At 45.8% G+C, this 25,799-nt stretch overlaps 1 protein-coding gene and 1 pseudogene across 2 annotated transcripts in view; both read right to left on the bottom strand.

Moving 5' to 3' along the window:
- GALNT18 (polypeptide N-acetylgalactosaminyltransferase 18) overlaps window positions 1-25,799 on the bottom strand; it is a 355,083-nt gene that overhangs the window by 69,691 nt on the left and 259,593 nt on the right. The window contains exon 7 of the mRNA XM_007471405.1: window positions 2,506-2,691. Coding sequence (XP_007471467.1) covers window positions 2,506-2,691 — 186 coding nt within the window. The remainder of the gene's footprint in view (window positions 1-2,505; window positions 2,692-25,799) is intronic.
- Window positions 14,666-16,636, bottom strand: LOC103073654 (60 kDa heat shock protein, mitochondrial pseudogene; annotated as a pseudogene). Its single transcript, XR_457141.1, has 2 exons — window positions 15,484-16,636; window positions 14,666-15,264 (listed from the first exon to the last, which is right to left on the bottom strand). The product of XR_457141.1 is annotated as a 60 kDa heat shock protein, mitochondrial pseudogene (transcript).

Raw genomic sequence — 25,799 nt, forward strand, 5'->3', positions numbered from 1 at the left:
AGGGCGCGGTCGCGGTGAGTTTTTTACAAAAAGGCAGTTGGGCGGGGGGGGGGGGGGGGTATGAATTCGAGGGGTAAGACTTGAGCCAGGAAACCAACCATAGGCTGCTGCAGAGGAAGAGACGAGGCCTGAACTCAGAAGTGAGAGGAATGGAAAGGTGGGCTCGGTGATGGACTGGGAATGGAAGACGATTAAAGGAAGACACTCAGGTGTAAGCTCACATGTCTGGTCAGATGGTGGTGTCATGACTTTAGACAGAGAATAAGAACAGAAGCAGACTCGGGGCGGGGGGTGGGGGTGGGGTGGGGAAGATGTACACAGTTTCAGTCAGATTCAGTCTGAAGTGCCTGTGGGAACACCCAGGAGAAGATGCGTGGCTGAAAGTCTGAAGCCAAAGGTAGGAGTCAGGCTACAGAGAGTAACTAGGAAGCCCTCAATGTATAGGTGGTGCAGAACCCGAGAGGAGATGGGATTACCCTGGGGATGCGTATCATGAGAGCAGGTGGCCAAGGACGGGTCCCTGGGGAGCACTTAAGCAACCACTGGAAGTAAGCCTTGCCCACACGGAGTTACGAGCAGTCGGAGAGATGAGGATGTTCTGGGGTGTGGAATCCTGGAGCTAAGAGTTTCAAGGAAAAGGTGGGATCCTGTAAGTGAAAGACTCTAAAATAGCCATTAAATCCAGCAGTTAGGAGGCCCATGATGACTTTGCCAAAAGCAGCTTCCAGGTAGTATTGGGATGTGACTTGAGAAGTGGACGGGGAGTGGAAAAGTGTTGACTCTTTGCACAAGCCTGAAAGAGGTGGAAGAGGGAGTCTGGACATAGCGAACAGGGGGCTCAGGAGGAAACACGCTGACCCCTTCCTTCTCCTCCTAAGGCTTCATCCTGGACATTTCCACCCCTCATCTGCCTTTCTTTTGTTACCCCCCCAGCCCCACCCACTTGACTTGCCTTGAACTCTTCTAGGAGTCACAGGCAGACACTGAGTTTCATCATTTTCCAATTACTTCTACTCACTCACTTCTCTACTATTGTTTGGATTTGCTGTCTATTTCAACATCTGGCAGCTGCAATCGGGGGCCGGGGGGAGAGGGCTACAAAGTTTGCAGCTTTGGGGTGCAGAGAGACAGGGGCCAACAGTAATGGACAGGATCCCAGTCCTTTGCAGAAGCCAGGGATCCACACTGCTTCGTTGGTGAGCTCCTGGGGAGTTTCCAAGTGTGCTTAACATTTTGCTATCAGAGGACACCCACAGCAGGGCTCAGCATCCTGCCCAGAGTGCTGCGATCCGACGCCCACAGCCACAGATGGGGCTAGGAGGCACCACCGTTTCCCTAGAAACACTCCCACTGTCAGAGCTGCATTCGGGGCTGGTTCATTAGGGCTGGCTGCACTCCCGCTGGTACTGCTTGGTTCCTTATTCTTCCCAACTGCTGAAATCACACTGATTGTAGGAGGATGCAATCGACCCAAGACCCCTCCCCCTGGTCGTGGTAGTGAGGGGGTTGCCTGAAAGCTCCCACCCATGACCCAGCCTACTTTCTCAATCACTCAGCCTGAGCAAAACATTAGCTTGGTGGACACATCGGGGAAGAAGGCCTTCATATGGAAACTTTAAGCAAAGATCAATCATTGCCCTATTAGGAAGAGAGAGCAGAGGCTTTCTAAAGGACTCACGAGGGGAAGCCATGGCCTTAGGAGGAAAGCAAGAGGTCGCGCAGTCAACAGCTCCGTTTCACATAAAATGCAACAATAAGCAATGATCTCTAGGCAGACCAGCTGGCAAGCAGGTGGGGATCCCATGGCTGGCATCTGTTGGATTCTCCCAACGCAGCGGTCCAAGGTTACTTCCATATGACACACAGCAAGGCTGAACAGAACTACCAAAGAAACATTGCTTTCTCTCTCACACTTCTTAAGTGTGGGTGACTAGAGGGCTAGAGGACAGTGGCAGGTGATCATGAGGTTCTGTGAGGGTTAAAAGTAGCCTAAAAAATGTGCGAATGTAGCCCAGCCCCATCCATGTGTTTCAAGCAATCCCAAAGGCATAGGAATATTCCTTATTGGTCTGGTCAAAGGTTCGATGGAGAAGTTTGAATCCAGTCTACAGGAAAATCAAGGTGCATTTTGTGAATTTTGGTAATTACTGGGATATTTGTAACCCAGGACCATGAAATATCTATTGTCAGAGAAGCTGAGAACCTGGGAGCATGCTGGAACCTTGGAGCCACTTGGTCCAACTTTCTCACATAGAATGAGGACACTGCTGTCTGGAGGGAAGGAGCCCTCCTTCAAGGAGGAGGTGACCAGGGATGGGGTGGGTAAGATGCCTTAGCACCCTACAGTCAGGCCCTTTTCTTCAACGTCTTGTGTCTTAGGGTTTGAGAATTCACTCCAGCATATGGCAAACCGACTGGCTGTCCCCTGGGAAGAAGGGTTGAACCTCAGGTTTGTTTTGTTTGTTTATTTTCCCCAAGAAACCCACCCCCACGGAGGCTTCCTACCTCTTGGGGTATGTTCCATGCCATGTACACATGGCTTTTAAATTCGTCCATCCAGACTTCAGCCACCCTGAGGGCGTTCCTGCGGACATGGGCGGTGAGGTCCTCGGTGTAGGGCTTGTGGGCTCGCTCAATGTGGGCAATCCGCGAGCAGGGCAGGACCTCCACGCTCCCGCCACACTGCCACACCTGCGGAAGACACGGGCCATGCATCAGTGCCCAGACCTGACCCCGAGCCTGGAACCCAGACCACAGGTGACCATGAACGCGAGCTCAGACACATCCAGCTCTCCTCACCTTACTCTCCTGTCTGCAAAGGGAGCCAGCTGTACCTTATTTCTACTCCTAGAACAGGAAGGTTATTGAGTCATTAATTTGTGTCTTGTCTCCAGTTGCTGTGGATTTACCAGCAAAGAATTAATGCACCCTCCCTCTCCAGTCTTTCCACCCTCCCTCCCCCAAAGAAGAGACTAGACATTTTGTGACCAGCGATCTCGGATCTTCTTGCCCCGCGGGGAGAAGTTAACAAAATCCTTGATAACGGTCTCTGCAGCAGTGCTTGACATGGAGGGACCAGCAGAGCCTCCCAACAGAGACATCACCTTAAAATGGACCACCTGGGCCTGGACACAGATGAGTGATCTCCACAGGGAGAGCTAGGTGCCCTGCTGCAGCTCCATCTTTCCTGGGCTCTGAGTTCTGTCAGAACCCAAGGGGCGGGGCGGGGGGGGGGGCTATAAAGAAGGGAATTAAAAAAAAAAAAAAAAAAAGAAGGGAATAATATGAAACTTCTCCCTGACCTTGGTGAGTAGGAGCTTGAACAGGAGGCAATTTGATTTTGAAAACTAAAGAAAAATGACCTTGTAACCTGAGCATCGAGGAACCGTGTCTTGGAGCCCTTGCCACCATCATTCCAGACACTGTGGGAGTTCAATGTTCTGGAACGTGCACATCCTTTTGTGTCTTTAGGCCTCTGCCCATTCTATTTGTAAGTTTGTAATGCCCTCCCTACTCCTTCTCCAGCTGAAAAAAAATATCATCTCTCAAGATCTTGGCCACCGAGCCACACTATTGTGGGGTCTTTGCTTCATTCTTGGGGCAGAGCTTCCTCCTCTGGCCCTCCAAGCTCTTGATACCACAGCTTACCTGCTAATAGGTCAGCCTCCCCCTCACCCTGTGTTGCTAGAGGGCAGAACCCATATCTCATTCGTTTCTCATCTCCAGCACAGAACACAAGGCCTGGTACATATAGGTACTTTGTAAGTACTTGTTGAATAAACATATAAATGATTGATGCCTAACCAGACAATCAATCAGTAAATGGTTGGTGCTTAGAAAAGTGGGATGAATCTGAAATACCTGGTCAGAGAGGATGAGTGAGGCTTTTGGTGGGAAGCAATCAAGATCTCTTGGTGGACAGCGGTGGTCACTTATTAGGTATTGTCAGCTGGACAATTTGGTGGATGATATGTGCGCTTATAACGTGTACTCATCGACAACCATAGGTCTTCCTCCAAGGAAAGGTCAGTTTCAAATTTAGCTTAATTCCCCTCCCCACCCCATGCTAGTTAGGAAGAGAATGTCTTTTCTTCCACCAGGCTATTTCACACCAGTTGGTCCTGTTGGAATTTGGAAGGCAATGGACTGACTTTCTAAGCTTGTCTTGCATTTAGTATATTATTAATATTTAGGGCCAATGGAAAGGAACAAGAATCCCCACTGAGCGTCCACTATGTGCCAGGCACCGGCACAAGTCACCCACAGTAGCTGTGTGACCTTGGGTTATTCACTTGATCTCAGGGTGCCTCAGTTTCCTCATCTCCAATGGGGATCCTAACAGTTCCCATCTCAAGAGGTTGCTGAGGAGATTAAAGTGCTCATATACAAAGTGCTTAGAAAGATGCCTGGCACATAATTAGCACTCAATCAGCCTCAGCTATTACTGAACAAATGCTACACAAGCAGAATCTTCAGAATAACCCTGTGAGGTAGTGATTATTGTCTCCGATGCCAAACGAGGAGACTGAGACCAAGGCTGTCCCTTGCCCGAGACCACACAGCTGGTACAAAGGCAAAAGGATGAGTCTGGGGCTTCCCTGGTGGCGCAGTGGTTGAGAGTCCGCCTGCCGATGCAGGGGACGCGGGTTCGTGCCCCGGTCCGGGGAGATCCCACCTGCCGTGGAGCGGCTGGGCCCGTGAGCCATGGCCGCTGAGCCTGTGCGTCCGGAGCCTGTGCTCCGCAACGGGAGAGGCCACAACAGTGAGAGGCCCGCGTACCGCAAAAAAAAAAAAAAACAAAAAGACAAAACAAAACAAAAAGGATGAGTCTGAGCCTGACCGAAGCTCAAGGAAGAGCCAGTGTTTCCCCAGGTGATCATGCTTTGAAGGAAGTTTCCACACCCAGGGGTGGTTCCGAGGACCAGGAAAGGAAGCCATGGAAGGCTCTAGGGTGTGTACCTTTATGTCCATGACCCATATATTCTGGGGACTGTGCTGATTTCCAATTCACTTTGCTCAGATTTTCAGAGAAAGCCTGTGAATATGTTACTGATAACACACGGAGTCAGGGTGATTATTCCTTGTGCCACTGGAATGGAGGCTACTAATTGACATATTTCAGCGACCCAACCCGGTACATGATTTGTAACAAAGCTCTTTTATTCCAAGACCTGTCTCTCAAAGAGTCAGTCGCCATTTCATCTTAGAGTGGGAGCACCTGCCTTGGTTCTAATCAGAAGGGTGGTGGCAGCACCTCCCATTCTGCCCTTAGCTGCACAGCGCAAGGAGCCGTGTGAATTCACTGCTGACCTCTTGAAGCTACTCCCCTTTCCCCATCCTGTAGCCACCGCCCTCATCCAGACCACTGCCATGTCCCATCTGGACTCTGCAACAGCCTCCAAACAACTGCCCAGGGTCCCTCCTGCCTTCCTCCAGTCTCTTCTCCACCCAGCAGCCAGAGTGATCTTTTGAAGGTGTACACTGGATCCCATCCCGCCTGCACGGCGCCCTCCCCAGCACAGCCCCTGAGGCTCCAGGGGCCTGGCCCCTGCCCACCCCTCCAGCCTCGTGCTTGCTTCCTAACATACCCCGTGCTGCAGTCACGATGACAGTTTTTACTTCCTCCAGCATGCTGGGTTTCCTCTCACCTCTGGATTTCTGCACATGCAATTGCATACCCACCCCGCCCCTGCTTCACCTGACATCCTTGGGGTGTCAGTTCAGCGTCACAGTTCTGTATCCCCTTCAACTAGGTGAGCCTGTCATGCTCTGTGGTCCCAGCCCTGTCTTTCCCGACCACGACACTCTGGTACCTGCTGGTTTACTAATCTCCTTCCCTCTTTCAAAATGTTCTCCAAGCTCTTCACCATTTTCTCCTCTAGACATGTGCTAAATGGTGCCTAGAACAGATCACAGGTTTCCAGCAGAGGTGGGATGGCTGAGCTGGGTGGGAGTAGCACATAGTTTGTAAAAGCACAGCTTGGGAGCCAGCGAGAAGTGGATTCCAATTTCGACCTCTGCCGCCTCCTGCTGTGTCACCTTTGGCAGGATATTTCTCCTCCCAAGTCTCAATTTCGCCCGGTAGCAGAAGGGGACGGAGTGCAGGTAGGTGTTTGACCCCGAGCCTGCCTCCGGGTGAGCTCTGTATGCATGGCAGCCGAGGTGGGATCAGGACATCTGGGTCTATTCTGACCCCACCATGGGCTGGCTGAGCGGCAACTCCGGGGTACTTAACATCCCATCTATGAAACTCAAATTACAGTGATTGCTACACTGAGCTGTGGGCTCTGGAAGCCCCTGTCGTAGTGCTCGGAATATCGTAAGCCCTTAGCCTGCACTTGTTATTATTGAGTATTTTATAATAACCATTATGATTGCTGCTATTGGCTTCTCCTGTACAGCCACCTTCAGGGGACAAATGATTGCAGAGGACTCACGTGTCTGGCTGAAGCCCAACAGACAACAGACGTGCTGCCCTCCAGAGTGCCTGGCCCAGCAGGGAGAGGCTCCTCTCCAGAGACTGGAAGCACCTGCTCACCTAGAGCTTGTCTCCACTCTTCTCTCTTCCGTGAAAAGAAACTCATCTATCGTGAGCATCTGCCTTGGATATAGCCTTTGGGTTCCTGGCAGCTTCTGGTTGGAGCAGAAGATGTGTATTTGGCGTGTTTGCCCCTTCACTTCTGGACCCTGACCACTGACCCTGAAATAAACAAGAGAGAGCCTGTGCTCCACGATCCCCGCATGATGAGCAGCTCCGCTGACCAATGGCTTGCTCCAGAGAGAATCTCAGAAGTCTTACCCACAGCTGATCTCAGAGACCCTCTCGTGGATGGCAGACAAAGGATAGGAAAGAAAATCATTGGCATTTGGACTTCATGAAAGATGACATCATGAAGCTTCCATGGATGTTTGGGAGGATGAGGAAGTAAAATGGATCCAGGCCTGGAACACAGGTCTTAGCTGGCATGATGTGGCAAGACCCAAACCAGATAGAGGCTATAGACGGGAGGCATTGTGCCAGAGAAGCGGGGCCGCTGGAGGGAAGGTAAAGATGCGGGACAGAATGATGGCTTAGCATTGCAAGTTCTAGGGGGTGGAGGTGCCAAGGGGAGGAAGGGCAAGGGTTGGGTGCCAAAGGGATGGCTGAGAAATGAAGACCAAGGGTCAGTAACCAAGAAGGCAGATGAGGTCGCAGGGCTCGCAGGGCACAGGAAGCCGCTACCAAGGTAGAACTTAATTTTTACCTAGTGCGCTTGTGACCCCGGCTCATAACAAGTGAGGCGTGTGCTAGTCTTACAGGCCCTGGGGATGCCTGGTGGCACGTCAGCCCAAGGCTGGACCTCGTGGCTTCTGGGTGGGCACTGGGCAACATGTTTCTTGACCACACCAATGTTTTTCCTGTCTCTGTGCCTTTTCACCTGCTATTCCATCTTCCTGGAATAAATCCCCCACTTGTTACCCAGCTCAAATCTTACCTTCTTTCACCCACTCAGTCTAAATTAGATCCCCTCTGCATACCTTTAGCACCCCACCCTTTTTCTTATTAATGCTTATTCACAATGCTTCTATTTACATATTTCTTCGTTCAATGTCTGCCCTCCACCTCCACTGCCCTGCTAAAGTATAAGCTCCAGGAAGACAAGGTGCTCACTGCATATACCAGCACCAGGCACTCAGGACATGTTCAATAGCTGTGATCTGAATGAGTGATTCCAGCAACCCCAGAGCCCTGGGCTTTCATTCACCATATAGAGAGGCGGCTTAACTCGCTTAGCTGGCTCCTCTAATAAAGGCCATCAACATAAAATGTGCCAGATTTTACTGAGCACAATGACTTCCTTCAAACCCAAGTGGTTTTTCAGCAAAGCTCTGACATTTAAGTGCATGCTGCTACAAACGAGAAGTTACTTTGGCTGCAGAGCTTGAACTACCGTTATAAAACTCGGGAAGTTATCAAATGAACCTGGGCGATTGCAGGCGGTTTCATCTCATGGAACCATGAACTCACTGTAGAGAAAGCCCCCCACCTAGCCAACGCTTCCAGACGCCCACGGAGGAGCTGCTGGGCTGCCCCCAGACGTGACTGAGAACCTGAACTGTTGTAAACACAAGAGCGAGTCACACTCACCAACAGCCCTTCCGAGGGAGCCCTAATCCTGTGATTATTTCTGAAGAAACTTGGTGCATCCATCTGGGAACTACAAGAAAGCATGCAGGTCTTGCGGGCTGGTAGACAGAGTGTGAATCCTGCCTCTGTCACACATTAGCCTTTCACTTGGACCTGTTCTTGGGTGTCAGTTGCCTTTTTATCGGGGCAACTGGCAGGTTTAAAAGATATGCTGTATGAAAAGCTCCCTCTAGCAAAGACAGGCATCTAGTAGGTTCTTAGGAAGGATCAGGTTCCTTTCCCTTCCCAGGACTGGGAGCTGCTGGTACAAGGTCAGGGTCAGAAGACTGAGTTTATGTCCTATGTTTGCCACTTACATAAAGAGACCTGTTTCCTTCCCAAGCCTCAGTTTCTCCCAGCTGCCAAATGGAGGAGCTGGACTCGGTGACATGTTAGATACCTTCTACTTTTTGCATTCTGTGGTTCTAAGTGTTCTTGCCAATACCTCAAATATTACCCAGTGTCTGAGACAACCGGTAGAGTTGTGAATTGGGAGTTATAAAATAGGGAGACACTGGAGGCAAGACATCAGGATACAGTGTGACCATTTCTCCTACTCAGAGTCTGGTGATCACTCTGTAGTCTTTGGTAGGAATAGCAGATAACACTCCCATGTTAAATCCGTTCACTGGTTAATGTCCTTCTGAAGCACTGGGTTAAGAAGGATTCTGAGGCTCCGTCTGGGCTCAGTGGAAAAGTATGCCACCATTTATTAGTAATATCTACCGAGGGTAAGTGATTGGGGGGCGGTGGCACCTTAGTCTTGTACTTCATAAGCACAGTCCACAGGATAAGATCCCAAATCCTGTCCAGCTTTTATCTCCTTATGACATTTAATGAGCTCTTCTCTCTTGGCAAAATCTTCCCACTGTTCCCTTAGCCCAGACATCCTCCTTCCTGCTCTCCGTCCATCCAAAGCCAGCCTGGCCCTGTTCCTCCAAAGTCCTGAAACACAATTCGCACCACTCGAGTGGTCCTTATTTCTTGGCTCATCTTGTTAATTACCTTTTTTATGTGTAGCTGTCTCGCCTAACTTGGCTGTGAAATGCTGAGACAAGAGTCAAAAGCCAACCCGGGCAGGCTGTGGGGAGGAAGACGAGGAAGATGGAGGCTGAGGCCTGAGAATGGCTGGCAGAAGACCAGCAACGTGTTTGCAGAGTGGTTGTAGGGTCAGAAATGCAGGCAAACAAAGACACTGACTAGGGCATCACCTAGACACCACATGCGTCTCACTCTAGTAGCAGCCCGTGCATGGGAACGAGAAGGAAAGAGAGGTCAAACCTGGGCAAAGCTGAGTCAAAAGCCAGAGGCTGTCAGCCTCTTCCCCCTATCACATATATTTATTTGCCTGGCGAATTCCTACCTTACTTTCCCTGTCTGCCCTGAATTTGGTAAATGCCTCTGCTCTGCATTCCCGTGTCACCCATACCTCCTCCAGCTGTGTGCCTGTGTACCTTGTATATGTACAGTTTAAAGACACATAACACAAGGGACAACTGTTTACCTACCGCCCACTTAAGAAACAGTATTGGCAGCAACTTAGAAATCTCTGTGTGCTGCTCCTTACCCACAAAGGTAACCCATTATCCTGAATCTTGTTAATAATTTCCTTGCCATCAAGCTCAACTACGTACTTAGTTTTACCTGGTTTTAAGTGCTGTATAAATGGAAGTATATTGTCTGCATTCTTCACCTTCCTTCTTGCTTCATTTATTTTCATCACCATTGTGCTCCACTGTATGTATGTATGTCTGTAAATAAATGTACAGACATTTATTTATGCATTCTCCTGGTGGTCCGCAGTCTGGTTGTTTTCAGGATTATGAAGAGTGCTCCTTCGAATATTCTTATACATGTCTCTTGGCACCCAAGAGAGAGCACCTCTCTGTGTATTCTGCACATAGTGGAATTTCTGAGCCATAGGTTATAACACACGTTCAACTCTCCCAGGGAGAGTGAAACTCTTCCAGTCCCACCAGAACAGATGAGCACTCATGTTGCTTTACAATCTTGCCAACATTTGGCATCGTTCATAGATGGGTGTGAAATTCACTCTCACTGTAGTTTTAATTTGCATTTCCCTGAGTACCAGTGAGATAGAGCTTTTTTCCTATATACGGGCCCAAAACACCAGCCTGTGAGAGAAGACCCATGGCCACCTTGCTCTCATTAAGGAATCTCAAGAGCCTAAACAGGGCCTGGCACATGATAGATATACTCGATAAGTTGCATGAATGAAGGATTGAGAGTTGAGCCTTAGTTCTGAGTCATCCCCCTGTGCACTTTCCTTGGTGCTCTCCCAGGTTTCCAAAGGCACATATTTCATTCTTTTCAAGTGTAAGGAAACATTTTTTAAAGTCTGACAATGCTTATTCTTCCATCAGACTCCACAGAAAAACACTCCCTGGGGATCCAGTTTCCCAAGTCCTGTTCTTACAATAAAACACTGCCGAAAGGTCTTTTGGACAGAATTGCTGCTCGGGGGGGGAAAAAAAAAATGATGCTTTTCCTTGGAAGATGTCCCTGAAGGGGTCTGATTTTGGGTCAGCCGTAAGAAGCCCTTGAAGCGTTTCCCTGTTTGAAAGGGATCCTTCATAACTATCAGAAGGCAGCAGGAGGATTCATCCGGCAGGAATCCAAGAAGAGACCAGCTGGGCTGGAATGTCTGGAAACTTTTCCTGAAGAAAAAGTTAAAAGGCTGTTTTGCAGGGACTTGAGATTTGCTGAAATAGCTGTTTACCTATAGGAAACCCAGGGGCAGCCGTGGTGCCAAGCTCAGCAAACCAGCCCATGATAGACAGGGGCCCCAGCTTTCCTTGGACCCTAATGCTCTGACTCTAAAGATTGGGACCATGAAAGTTCATTTCCTTATGGGAAATTCCAGGAGGATCACTTAGCAAACACGTGGTCATTGAGATGAGAAGCCCTCTTTCAGTGGTTCCAAACAAGGTGAACTTATATACATGGTTACCTTAAAACTCACAGCAGCCAACAGCCCTGATTACTATTGTCCAAATGCAGGCTCGGGTGGACTCAAGACAGAATGGAAGAAAAGGAAGGAGACAGGCCTGGTCCTACCTGGGGTTGGGGAAGTGAAGCCAGGAGAAGGGTGGTCTCCAAGAATGTGGCTGACTCCTATTGCTTACAAATATCTGCGTGTTCCTCTATATCTCCCGGCCTTCTTGGAAGTCGGGAGGGATTGTGTGAGCAGCTCGGGCCAATGAAATAAGAGAGGAAATTACAGCTGTCACTTTCAGGCCCAGGTGGGTAAGTATCCAGTGTGGGAAACCCATGAACACTTCTAGCTTCTCCCAATCCGCTGGATGTTTACGCCAAGATGACCTTGAAGTTCAAAGACGGGGAACCCCCAAGCAACCTGGGTCCTCGGTTACCACTTGGAGAAGAGCTGCCCAGGAGAGCCCCCCAACATTTAGAGGACTGTGGAGTGAGAAATAAACTTGTCCTGGCTTCAGCCTTTGGGGTTTGGGGGCTGCTGTTGCAGACTGTGATCATTTCCCTGATTCATACAAGCTGCCAGCATGTGGAGAGGCAAAGCGACCAGAGAGGCTTGGGCCCTGCAGCATATGGATAACAAGGGGTTCAATCTATTGGGTGAGACTTTGCAGCAGAAGTTTTCAGGCATGGGGAGAGACTGTCCAGGTCCAGAGGATGAGTGCATTCAGAGCAGGTCCCCACTAGGGACTGAAGATACAGAGAGGAGATTTAGTCCCCAGGGTGGGAGAGAGGGAGCTGCCAGGGGTAGGCAGGTATTAGGACTCCTGCAAAACGGGCTGTAGGGGAGAGTCTGGTTCCAGTTCAGAACCAGAGCAGCAGTCAGAAAACCAAGGGAGAAGCCAGCAGGCTGGAAGAGGAGAAGCCAGGGGCTTGGAGACCATGCATGACTCAGGGTTCCTCCGACAGCCACAGGTAGCAGCCCCATGGCAGCTCCACAGATCCTAGTGTGAGCCAGTGGGAGGCGGGGCTGCAGCCACACTGCCAGCCCTGGTCAGGTGACACAGTCTAGCAGGGCTGACCCTCACAGCTTCCCCGTGCATGAAGCTGAGAAGGCTGGTTCCAGCCCAGGCATTTCTATAGAACCGAAACTACAGAAGCCCCAAGCTCTGAGACAGAAGTATTGGCCACGTTCCAAATCAGGGTCCCATTGACACGTGTGCTCTCTACTCCAATTGCATCTTTTGTTTTGAACTAAGATCTCTGGCTCCATTACCATCACTGATGCTGTAGAGAATAATGATGAGCTTGAATGTCACAGGGACTCAGGGAACAATTTTCTGAAATCCAAACAAAACCCTTCCCGTCCCTAGTGTGAGAGTCATTCTTATCAGATAACTCAGCCCATCCATTTACTCAGGAGTTCTCAGAGCCCTCTCTGGTGCGTTAAGCCCCTCTGAATTGCTGTGAGCGCCTTCTCCTGTGGATGTATTCAGAAAAGCTCGCTCTACCCAGCTGCTATTCAAAGCTGATCCCCAGGAATATGTTTAATTTATACTTTGCTATACGAAGATGAACCACTGACTCATTTAATGTGTTTCCTTTTTTATGTCTTTAATCAGTGGCTGTTTCTTTCCTCTCTCAGAAGCTTAATCTAATCAGAAACAACCCCTGCTCCCCATATGAACGGCTCGTTAGCATGTTCCAATCAAATTCAAATTGACTGTCCATACCAGATGCCCCTCCCCCACACACACAAAAAGAGTGACACTGGTCCAAAGGATAAGCCAGGAGGGTAAGTTAGGAGGGTCCTTTCTGAAATGCGGGGCAATCAAAATTACTAGAGGAAAGTATAATACAATCTGTCACCTCCCAGCATGGTGGAGCCAGATGACAGGTGACCCATGTGTCACTGGGACAGCATAGGTGGGGAAGTTTGGCAGACCCTGGGTGCAAACATTAGAGGAAAAGCTGTGTGTCTGGCCCAAGCATCACACCCACATTCGGCTCAGAGGAACGCTCGAGGTTATCGTTCAGATGATAAAACAAATCTCAGATGCTGAACATTTTCTCACTCAGAAGTATTTGGTCTAAAGAGTCTTCCTCTTACTCCACTGGAATTCAGACTAAGAAAGCTAGTGTGCTGGGTCTTCACTTAAAGAGATTTGCCCTTTTCATACACATCAAAATGAATTGTCAGCTTGGGTTTCATCTCTGATAGGTACCTACAGCAAACTCACATTAAAAATGGGATTTACGGGCTTCCCTGGTGGCACAGTGGTTGAGAGTCCGCCTGCCGATGCAGGGGACGCAGGTTCGTGCCCTGGTCCGGGAGGATCCCACATGCTGCGGAGCGGCTGGGCCCGTGGGCCATGGACGCTGGGCCGCAGCGGGAGAGGCCACAGCAGTGAGAGGCCGGCGTACGGCAAAAAAAAGAAAAAAAAAAAAAAAAAAGGGATTTACAAAAGAGATCAGCATTGCAGTATAGCAGAACTGCAGGGGACCTAACAGATTACCTTTCATTTCCCACCTGAGGTTCAAGGTCACATGATAATATAGACGCACAGTAGGAAATGTTTCCAAGACCTCTGCCTCTTGTGAGACAGGAGGACACTGTGGTCAGAGAACAGGGGTTAAACAGTCTTGGTGTCAAATCCTACATTTCCCATTTGCTAGATTGGTGACTTCAGACATTTCATGTCACTCCCTAATATTCAGTTTTCTTGTCTGTGCAATGTGTCACAAAAATGATACATTGCAAAGTAGATGTGAGGATCAAATGAGAGAATTTCAACACCTAGGCCAAGTTTAGAGCCCACTAAGTGTGAGGTATAACTATTATCAGTGTAAGATTCCATTGATGACAAGATTCACCACCGCTGTAATAAGAACTTTACAGGGCAGGAGGAAACACCACATTCTGCTGAGCTCGAGATTTATATATCCACCTGCCTACATGTCACCTCCACGTGTGTATCTCTCAGGCATCGCAAGCTCACCTTGTCCAAAACCAAGTTCTTGATTTCCTTTCCTGCCTCCCCAGCTGTCCCTTCGTCTTCCCCTCATCCATCTAATAGCCCACGCCTGAAACCTACATAAATAATTATGTAACTCATCCGTAATTACGTCCTCTTCCTCCTCCTTCACAGCCAGTAATGCGCCAGCAAATGCAGTCAGTTCTACCTCCTAAATATAGCTTAAATTTAATCACATCTCTCAATATGCACAGACAACATTCTGGTCCAATTATTTTTGTGTGGACAACTCTATCAATAGCCTTCTTTTTTTTTTTTTAAAAAACCAGGAATGTACAAATGTCCTTATTCAAAAATAAATTATCTGTAGGTATGGACAATGACAGCAGTAAACCATTCTATGTTGTCAACTGAAACCAGTAACTGATGGTTATAGTGATTTTCTTAAACATCAGCCAGCCTTTTCTTCAGTCATCTCCTTCAACTGACCTCTCTTAAAGTTACTGGTGAGGAACGCTGCTTTGAGCTTCCTTTCACATCTCATTAATGATGTAAAGCACTATTCTAGGAATTAGGACATGCCACCTCCCATCCCACCTCCCATCCCACCCATTCCGCCCATTCCAGGATCCTTCTCTTCTTTAGGAATTTCTGTGACTACAACTTCTGCTGTAGTTAACAGAGAGGCCACTCCAGCAGCATCCAGTAATGCACTTCTTACAACCTTAGCTGGATCAGTGATTCCTTTTTCCACCATATTCACAAAATCTCCAAGCATAGCGTCATAACCAACTTCTGAAGAACTCTGCAAAATTTTCTCAACTATCAGTGATCCTTCGACACCTGCATTCTTAGCAATGGTCATTGCAGGAATTTTGAGTGTGTTGAAAATAATTTCTATACTAATTTTTTGATCTTCATTAGCTGGAGTTTTGAATCCAAGGCTGGAAGGCACTGAAGCAGTGCACAGCCCCCTCCCAAAACAATGCCTTTTTCAACAGCAGCTCACGTAGCATTATGGGCATCTGTAACTCTGTCTTTCTTTTCATTCACTTCAACGTCACTTGTCCCACCAACCTTTAGCACAGCAACACCATCTGAGAGTTTTGCCAGACGTTCATTCAGTTTTTCCTTTTCATATTCACTAGGGGTAATATCTAACTGCTCTTTGTTTTTTTTTTTTTTTTTTTTTGTGGTACGCGGGCCTCTCACTGTTGTGGCCTCTCCCGTTGCGGAGCACAGGCTCCGGACGCGCAGGCTCAGCGGCCATGGCTCACGGGCCCAGCCACTCCGCGGCATGTGGGATCTTCCCGGACCGGGGCACGAACCCGCGTCCCCTGCATCGGCAGGCAGACACTCAACCACTGCGCCACCAGGGAAGCCCTCTATGATTTCTTGAATACGCTTTTCAATTTAAGCCTTGTCCCCTTTTCCTTTCAAGAGCATGGCATCATCTTCAAGATTTAGAGTTAGCCCTTCTCCAAATACTGTACCACCAGTAGCAATAGCCATGTCTTTAAGCTGGTTCTTTCTGTTGTCACCAAAACTTTGAGCTTTGACTGCTACAGCCTGAAGACCAACTTTCAGCCTATTCAAAACGAGTGTACTTAGAGCTTCTCCATCCACATCTTCAGCAATTATGACCAAGGGCTTATGGTGAGCACTGGCAATTTCAAGGGCAGGAACAATGGACTGGACACCAAAATTTTCTTTTCACTCAACAGAACATAGATAGGCATCTTGGAATTCACATTTCTGATCTTTTGATGTATTAATAAAGTATACAGAGATATACCCTCTATCAAACTTCACGCCTTCAATAATTTCTAATTTCGTCATTCAGTGTTTTTCCATCCTTTACTGTGATAACGCACTTTCTTCCACCCTTTTTCATCGCATCAGAAATGATGTTGCCAATTTCGTTGTCTCCATCTGCAGGAATCGTAGTAACCTGGGAGATCTCTTCTGGGGTTGCCACAGGTTTAGACTGCTTCTTCAGTTCAGCAATTATAGCATCAACAGCTAACATCACACCTCTCCTGATTTCCACTGGATTAGCACCTTTGCTAATCTTCTCGAAGCCTTCCTTGGCGATAGAGCGTGCCAGTACAGTAGCAGTAGTGGTACCATCCCCAGCCTCTTCATTTGTGTTATTGGCAACATCTCGAACAAGTTTAGCGCCAATATTTTTACATTTAACTTTTAAGTCAATGGACGTTGCAACAGTCACACCATCTGTGGTCACTTTGGGACTTCCCCAACTCTGTTCGATAATCACTGTCCTTCCCTTTGGCCCCATAGTAACGGCTACAGCATCAGCTAAAAGGTCTACGCCTTGAAGCATTAAGGCTCGGGCATCCGCACCAAATTTTACATCTTTGGCATAAGCCCGAGTGAGACGAGAAGCCAGTGCCCTGGACACTGGCCTCATCTGGCGAAGGACTGCGGGTAATCGAAACGTTTCTGTGGGGCGGCAGCACGGCTTGCAGGCGACGAGACGAGTGAGGGACAGACTGCAGGGCACACACAGCAATGAGCCCATGTCCTCTCCCTCCGCGTATCAGTAGCCTTCTAACAAGTTTTTTTTGCTTGTTTGCACGTTTGTTGCCGTCCAGTCCATCTTCTAAAATTATAAATCAGATCATGACTCTCTGGAGCTTTAACATCCATTGCTGGCTCCCAGGTTTTTACGCTTTTGCTCTTGCTTTTTTCCCCAAATCTGGAAATTATACATTGAGACATTACTATTATCTAATCCACAGCCTATAATCAAATTTCATTAATGGTCCCAATAATGGCCTTTATAGCTATTTTCCACCTTGGTCCTAACTTTTTAACAAGGTAAAATTTTCTTCAGCTTGGCTCTCAAACCCCTTTATCAACTGTTACCTCTTCTGTGCAGCTTATTAATCTTACTTTGCTACGGCTCTCTCATTGAACACAATTAAAGAAACGTAAGTGTGAAGACCCTTCCAAAAAAAAATTGTCCATGGGTCCTCTCCTTCTGCTCCCCACCATTTCTAGGCAATTGCTTCATTATGTACTTTTTTAATTGCTTTGTTCTTTAGGGATTAATTTTGCACTTATCTTTACGAACCGTAAAACTTACAACGTACTGTTAAGCTGTATCTATTCCACGGCTGCTTTGTAACTGCGGAGTCACTGCATGGCTGGTGAGCTAAAGATAATGTGCTATGGCAAAGAGCCTTCCTCTCAATGTTTTCAGATACCTTCTGGCTACCCAGCATGGCAGAATAATTGGTTCTGGGCTGCTGGGGGCGCTAAGCTCCCCTCCCATATGGAGATCGCAAGCAGAGAAGACCCCCGATCCCGGAGGTTTAGGCTTCGTAGGCCTCAGCATGCTCAGACCCCAAGGGCCCTGGGGATTTCAGGCCCCACGGTCCCAGCAGGCCACGCCTACTGGCACACATTCCAACAGAGCAGGGCTGGCTACAGCTGACCACCTAGAAAGACAATGTCAACTCCTCTCTCAAGGTCAAGTCCATATTTTCCCAGCGCCCTTGCACTTGGCCTGCGCCGGCAAGCAGTTTTCAAGGAATCCCTGTCCTCCATTCTTGGTCGAATAAAATCTCCAAACTCCTTGCCCCCTCAATCCCCCCTTTGAAATCTGTATTCTACCACCACCCCTTGACCCCAACTGTCCCCTCAAAGGCTTCTTCCACTTGCATCTGGATGCCCTTTCTCCACTCATATTCTCACAGTACAGGGCTTTAGAGGCTTAGGCATCAGACAGAACCGTGTTCAAATCCCAGCTCCACCAAACTCTTTCTATGTGGGACCTGGGCAACTGACTCAACCTCTCTGAGCCTCAGTCTTCTCGTCTGTAAAATGAGGATAATAATTCTAGCCTCTTGTGGTTCTCAGGACGAAATGACATACAGCATAAAACTCACCAGGATGTAAGCTCTAAGAGGGTACCATGTAGACAATCCTGTTCATCACTGTATGCCCAGCACTCAGCACAGTGTCTAGTATTAAATAAATAAAAGCACCAAGCACAAAGTAAACAATGAATAAATGGTAGCTATTATCATTAGTGGTCATCCTACCATGACTAGTGCAATCCTGAAATGCTTCCCATGACATCTGTGATTTTCCACCAACCCAGCTCTTATTTTTCTAGTCAATTCTTCTCTGTAACTATGGGCACCACCCTGCCACCTGCCCCATTTCCTATGCCCATGCTCAATTCTAAAATCTCTTTCTAGTTCAGACTTTCATCCTCTCTGGGCTCCTCCATCCTCTTACCTTCCGTGGGCACACAGAGGGCACCTGATCCCCTGTCTCATCTCCAAATCTTCTCTTTACCTTTAGTTCTGGCTTCTTGCTGAAGTCAAGATCCGGGTATTACATTTCTCCCCTAATGCTAAGTGCAGAACACAAGCAGCATAATAAATGTTCACTGCGTAAATAAACAGATGGACGAATAATGCGAGCTTTCTGGTTATTTCCATTGTTATTTCTAATATCAAACTTGCCCCATTTTTCCCCACAAACCAACTCCCTACACCAAAGACCCCTTTCTTAGTCAATGGTACCCCCAAATCTCTCAGCATCTGAGCTTGAAATCTCAATGCCATCTTTGTCAAACTTTAATAACTCATTTATAAGGACCATGAAAGGCTACGTCTTGACCTCCAATGAGCACTCAGGCCACTATTAGCATCTTACACAGCGCTAAGAGAACACATGGACACTTTGCCTTAGCAAAAGTTTTGAGTCGGGCTTCCCTGGTGGCTCAGTGGTTGAGAGTCCACCTGCCGATGCAGGGGACACGGGTTCGTGCCCCGGTCCGGGAAGATCCCACAAGCCGCGGAGCCGCTGGGCCCGTGAGCCATGGCGCTGAGCCTGTGCTCCACAACGGGAGAGGCCACAACAGTGAGAGGCCCACGTACCAGAAAACAAAAAACAAAAAAAAACAAAAAAAGTTTTGAGTCACTGGGAAAATGCCCTTAGGAAGAACAAAAGCCTGCAACCTTGAAACCTGTGTCTCATGTCTTGAAATCCCTGGCCTCAGAAGGCGGCATAGATGGAATAGTTATTCCACTGTACAGCTTGCAGCCTCCTGTAGGCTTTATTTACCCCATGACAGCAGCTGAAGGACAATGCCACGGCAGATTCCAGTTCACGAAAGAATGATACAAAACGGTGGCAGTCCACGACACCCTCCACCCCACGCCCCCCCCCACCCCCCCACCCCAGAAGAACGTGTTGCTCTAGGCTCGCGGGTTATTCTGAACACTAGCTCCAGCTGGCTTGGACCAACCATAACATTTAGAAGCAACACAGACTAAAATCCAATTTAAGGTGTTTAATTCTCTCTGTCTCCAGGGACGGGGGGTGGGTCAGAGAATCTGCATGTAGGCTTTCTCTGAGATGTTGCTTCTGGTGGTCTCCTGAGACCTTTCCAGTTGAGCGAGAACGCTGATGCCCATACCCCTTCTCTTCCTTTTCACGTCTCTGTCACTGTGCTGGCAGAGACTAGTTGATGTACCTAAAATCGTGGTATCCAGTGTTTCTAATTAGCGTCCTTGTTCTCACCCAAGGCTGGGTGAGAACAACCGTGATGTCAGCAATGAGCTTACTCAGCCTTCTAAGCCCAAGGCCTCTGGGGAGAACCGTGTGGTCCCTCGGGCGCTTCAGTATCCTGCAGGCTTGACAAGCACACATACACTTGCTTGGGCCTCTTTCACTAGTAATTTTAGCAAAGTGTCTAGCCCCTTAACCCTAGATATATTTTGTAAAAGTTTCAAATAATGGCGATGCCTGTTCTGGGCAGTTGCTATATCCCCTACTTTGCTTTCTCTTCCTCCTCTGTGTCTCTGGCTCCCTGAACCCAGGTTTCTGACCTCCTGCTACCAGCTCTTCTCACTTGGCAGTTCCTCAATGTACTTCCTTTCTGACACTCTGGACTCTGGCTTTCAGCTCAGCTCTTGTCTCTGTCACCCCCTCCAGTTTTGATGTCTCCTGCGACCTCAGGTGAAGACATTGCGTGGTACTGTCTGAACCAGGCCCCATCTCCCATGAGGAATTTGGGCTGAATCCTCAAGCACTGAAACAGTACTGTGGTCCTTTTCCAAAGTGATGCTGACCCAGGTTAGCTCCTGAAATTAAACTTTATGCCATGGACAATTTTAAACCCTGAAGGCAGAGGTGGATGAGCATCGTGACACAGTGATAAGGTATGAACCTTGAAACCACTCGGGCTGGTTCTTATCTTGAGCGATCTGGGGAGGCATTTTATCCTATTACTTCCAGCTTCCTAACTTACAAAGTGGGGATAACAACACGGACTTCGTGGGACTTACATAAAAATTAACGAGATAATATAAACAAAGTGATGGGTCAATAGCATCCAATAAATGGAAGTTCCTCCTCTCATTATTGTTATGATTAATAATATTATCATCATCTTCCAGACTTGTGGCCTAATACCGCTACCAACTGTGGAGCATGTATCTGCTTTATGAAATAATAATCTTCTTCTGTTGCCCAAGAGTTGATGTCACTAAACCAACTCTTAGACATTTCAGACCTAGAAAGGCCAATGTTAGAAAAGAAGGAAATGTCTGTCTGGACTCTCCCAGTAATAGGTCATCCACCATAAGTTCACTTTTTCCTTTTACTTAAGTCACTGATGAAAATGTTGGACAAGCCAGGATGAGCAAAGAGCCCACCGAAGGCCACCCGCCGGATTGCCAATGACCACTCTTTTTCTCCATCTGATGGCTCTACCTTGTCTGTCACTGGCCCTCTGTTTTAGCCCCATGTTACAGATCCCCAGTTCTCAGCCTTAGAGTTCAGCCCTAGTCATGCTCTTTCTCAGCTGTCACTTTGCACGTGTCACCTCAACTCTCTGGAACACCTGTCCTCCTCTTCCCACCTGAATAACACACCTTCATTGCTTAGGCCCAGCCTAAATGCTGCCTCCTTTGTGAAGCCTCAGCCAGCTCCCAGGGGTAGAGGGGTCACTCCCTCTTGGGTGCTACTGTAAAGCACACAGCATCTTTCATCCTTGCCATTTTGATCCATAACACTGGGTTATGCCTTACTTAGTGCTTCAATCCGAATTATATTCACAATGATGAATTTTCATCCAGGAAGTATTTTCTGGAATAAATGTCATTAAGGGACTTTAATTCTCTTGGTCAATTTTCTATATAATGTAATTAAAATATATTTCCTTTTATGCTAGTTTTCTAATTTTATTTTACTAGACATTTTCATGGGGTTAATACTTTTTTGCATTGATTTTACAACTAAGATATGACTTATCTATCAGCAATTTTTAAATCTACATCTTTTTTTACAATTATGGCCTCCATCACAGAGTTTTCTTTTGTGGTCATGATTTCAACCAAGTTTAGTTTTCCTGAATCAAATTTTGCAGATGTGAATTATATTACTATTCATTTCTTCAATCAATTTTTTAGCTTTTAATTTTTTACTGTGTTAATTTTTGTTTGTTGCTTTAGTTCACGTTGATGATCTTTACTACTACTCATAATTTGGAAAAAGAATAATAGTTTTCATTTTTTGTTTTTTTTTTAAATTTTTTTTTTAGAACTCTCACAAGAAATAGTGTCAGCAGTTTCTCTGAGTTGTATACTTACTACAGTCGCCACTGGTAGATCAAAAAACACAGAAGTACTTAAAGTCACAATGGAGGAAGGGGTCAAAACATTCTGTTTAAGCTCATGACATTTTCTATAATCTGTTAGATTAGTATTGATACTTAGAAGATGGGGAGGTGGTTGTCTCTCCCACTAGACTGAGGGCCACTCAAAGATAGGGTCTATGGCGTTCACCTCCAGTTTCCCAGCACCTGGCAAGAATGAATGAATGAATACACACATAAGTGAACCCACAAGGAGATCATGAGAAATCTGTTCTGATTTCTTACTGAAAACCACTACACTATGCCTATCTATATAAGGCATAATGGTTTCTGAAGCCACTCTTCCTGGGTTGAAATCTCAGCTTTACCATTTTAACATCTTTATTGGAGTATAATTGCTTTACGTTGGTGTGTTAGTTTCTGCTTTATAACAAAGTGAATCAGCTATACGTATACATATATCCCCATATCTCCTCCCTCTTGCGTCTCCCTCCCACCCTCCCTATCCCACCCCTTTAGGTGGACACAAAGCATCAAACTGATCTCCCTGTGCTATGCAGCTGCTTCCAACTAGCTACCTATTTTACATTTGGTAGTGTATATATGTCCTACCATTTTCCTAGGGCAAGTTATATCACTTCTCTGTGCTTCAGTATACCCTCCTGGAAGTGGGGTAATAAAAGATTCTACATTACAAGGTTGCTGCAAGGATTAAGGGAGCTAATACATGTAAAGCACTTGGGACAGTAGCTCACATATAATTACTGCTACACTACTATTAACTATTAGTATTTTGGTCATAAATCTCATCTCTTTCTAGTAATACCGAGGGGTGGTCATGTTCATGTCCTATTATAGGGAGCTCACGATTCCATTAGGCATCCCTTCCTTTTTTTTTTTTTTTTTTTTTTTTTTTTTTTTTTGCGGTACGTGGGCCTCTCACTGTTGTGGCCTCTCCCATTGCGGAGCACAGGCTCCGGACGCGCAGGCTCAGGCGCCATGGCTCACGGGCCCAGCCGCTCCGCTGCATGTGGGATCCTCCCGGACCTGGGCACGAACCCGTGTCCCATGCATCGGCAGGCGGACTCTCAACCACTGCGCCACCAGGGAAGCCCATCCCTTCCTTTTTACGATTCTAATATTTGTTTCTCATATTGAATTGATAACTACATCCATTGCAGCTTCCACCCCACTGTTCATGGCTCTAACTTTCTGAGACATATAGAATAAATTCTCTTACACTTGACTGGCCTTCAAATTTGAAACCTGTTCATTGAGCACATACTAGGTTCCAAGCATCAGTGCGAAAATTAAGTAGCCATAAATCTTGACATTAAGTATTTTAAAGTCTAGATAGGAAGGAAGTGGGAAAGGTGATATTTCTGTCTCTCACAGATCTTCTCTTCCTTCGAATCCAAGATCTCCATGATACACAGTTGGCAAAAGCCAGAATCCAACTTACAAACTTAATATAACTTACAAACATTTTTAAGTTTGAACTTACAAACAATATAAAGGCTACATAATTAAAATTGTGTGATATTAGTATATGAATACACTAACAGATTAATGGAACTAGAATAGAAAATCCAGAAACAGACCCAAACATGTATGGCAATTTAGTCTACGATAAAGGTAGTATTGCAAACCAGTGAGGAAAAGATGTAATTTTAAATAGAATGTGTTAGGATAAATGGATGGCCATATAGAAAAATAAGACATTGGGTCCATCCCTCACACCATACATCAGGATCAATTCTGAATGAATCAGAGATTAAAATGTAAAAAATACAACCATACAAGTATTAGAAAAAAACATAGGTGAATTTTTCTTTACCCTTATAGTGGGTAAGCTTTACTCTGTCTAAACTCTGGAAGCAAGAAGGAAAAAGACTTTTGCTTACATAAAAAAAAAAAAAACTTGCATGGCAAAAAAACACCAGAAGAAAAATCAAAAAACAAGTAACACACTGAGAGAAAATATTTGCAATGTATATGATAGGTAAAGTATTACCATCCCTAATGTGTAAAGAGACTCTAAAAATTAAGATTAACGATCCTGCAGGAAAATGGGCCAAAGATATGAAAAGCTCGTGGAAAAAAGAAATGCAAATGGCCTTAATCATGTGAAAAGCTGTTCAACCTAGGTCTTACTAAGCAAAATGCAAATTAAAACTACTCTGAAAGCCACTTCTCATCTGTCAGATTGGCAACACCCCAAATATTCCACAACATACTTTGTTGGTTGACTGTGAGGAAACAGGCACCTTCATCATGCCTGGTGGGAAAAATACTACTCCTCTGGAAGGATATTTGATGATGTCTAGCAAAATTACACATGCATTTGCCCTTTGACCTCACAATTTCACTTTTAGGAACCTATTCAAACAATAATCCAGAAAAACATGAAAAACTGTATGCACAAGGCAATTCATTGTAGCACTATGCCCTCAACAAGTAACTGGTAGAATAAACCATGCAATGTGCATTCATTGGAATACCATGCAGCTATGAAAAAGACAATAAGGAATACCCCTATATACTATTATAAAGTAGTCTTCAGAAAAAAATCTATATAATAAAAAACCAAAATAGTGAAAAGTGTGCATAGCATACTACCATTTACCTAAGAAAGAGGAGATGTAAATATATACATATTCCCTTTTATTTTTTTAAAGTGTAAAGTAAAGCAAAATGTTTATGTTAGAGGTAGCAATGAAACAGGATAAAGAGACAGCAAGACATTAAGGACCTTGTGATAAAAGTACGCGCATACTGCCTATGAAATACTCTTGCTACAAAATCGAACCTACATCTCTAGGTCTAACTAGCAATGTAGAAGAAATATATGGAGCAGAAGGACACGTTAGATGACATCAGGGGAAAGCAATCAGGAAAATCTAGACTGTGGGAGTCTCCACAGGACAAATAACCTGATCTCTTTAAAAATAAATTACAAGGAGAAAAAAGAGATGGAGAAAGAAATCCAGTAGATTAATAGAGACTTGCAAGATATATTAATCAACTGGATCTTGATTCAAGAAACAATTGTAAAACAAAATTAAAAAAATGTTATGAGAGAACTGGGGGAAATTTGAACACTGACTGAATATTTGATGGTATTAAGGAATTCTTTTCAGTACTTTTAGGACGGAAATAGTATTGTGATCATGTTTCTTTTAAAAAGTTCTTCTCTATTTTAGATGCATAATGAAAATTTTTTTGATGATATAATGTCTGAGATTTGCTTCAAAATAACTGGAGTTGGGGAGGATTGGGTAGGGAGAGAGATTAAAACCAAATTGTCCATGGGTTGATAATGTTGATACTGGGTGATGGATGCAAGGGGATTTATTATACTATTCTCTCTATTCTTGGATATGTTTGAAGTTGTTCATAATAAAGAGGTTTTTAAAAAAAATCCCATTTATGATAAAACATTTGGGATATGGAGTACAATATCCTAGATATTATATTACATGTTTTAGAGGACATTTGTACCTAAATTCTAAGGTTCTAAATTCCCTTCCTATATGAGGGACCACATCATGTGTAATACTTGGGCCCATGGAACCTGAAAGGGTCCCTGACCCCTGGCAACTAAGCATGGGCCTATAATCTAGGTTTAGCCAATTGTATGCTCTAATGCAGTACTTTGAATTTTGGTGACTGTCACCAAGCCCCAAGCAATGGACTTGCTTATAGTAGGACTACAATACTCCTTACAAATTAAAGCATGCTTAAAAAAATAAAGCACTATATGAAACGTATGGTTGTATATTTATGCAACATATACATCTACATGTATAATAATAATAGATACGATCATGTTTAGTATAGAGCACTTTATAGATTACAGAGTACTTAAATTGATTTCTCGTTAACTTTGTTGCTAAAATAATGATTTTAATAATAAGATAATAAACCATAGAATGAATTAACTTTTTTGGCCAATTAAACATTTTAAGTTGTATAACACTATTAAGATAATAATATCTGGCTTGCCTATAGCACTTGATTGCTGTGTACATTAAATAGGATAACTGTAGGGAAAGATCTTTGAAAA

Source organism: Lipotes vexillifer, unplaced genomic scaffold, assembly GCF_000442215.2.
Source record: "Lipotes vexillifer unplaced genomic scaffold, Lipotes_vexillifer_v1.1 scaffold6, whole genome shotgun sequence".
In the NCBI taxonomy this organism is placed as follows: Eukaryota; Metazoa; Chordata; class Mammalia; order Artiodactyla; family Lipotidae; genus Lipotes; species Lipotes vexillifer.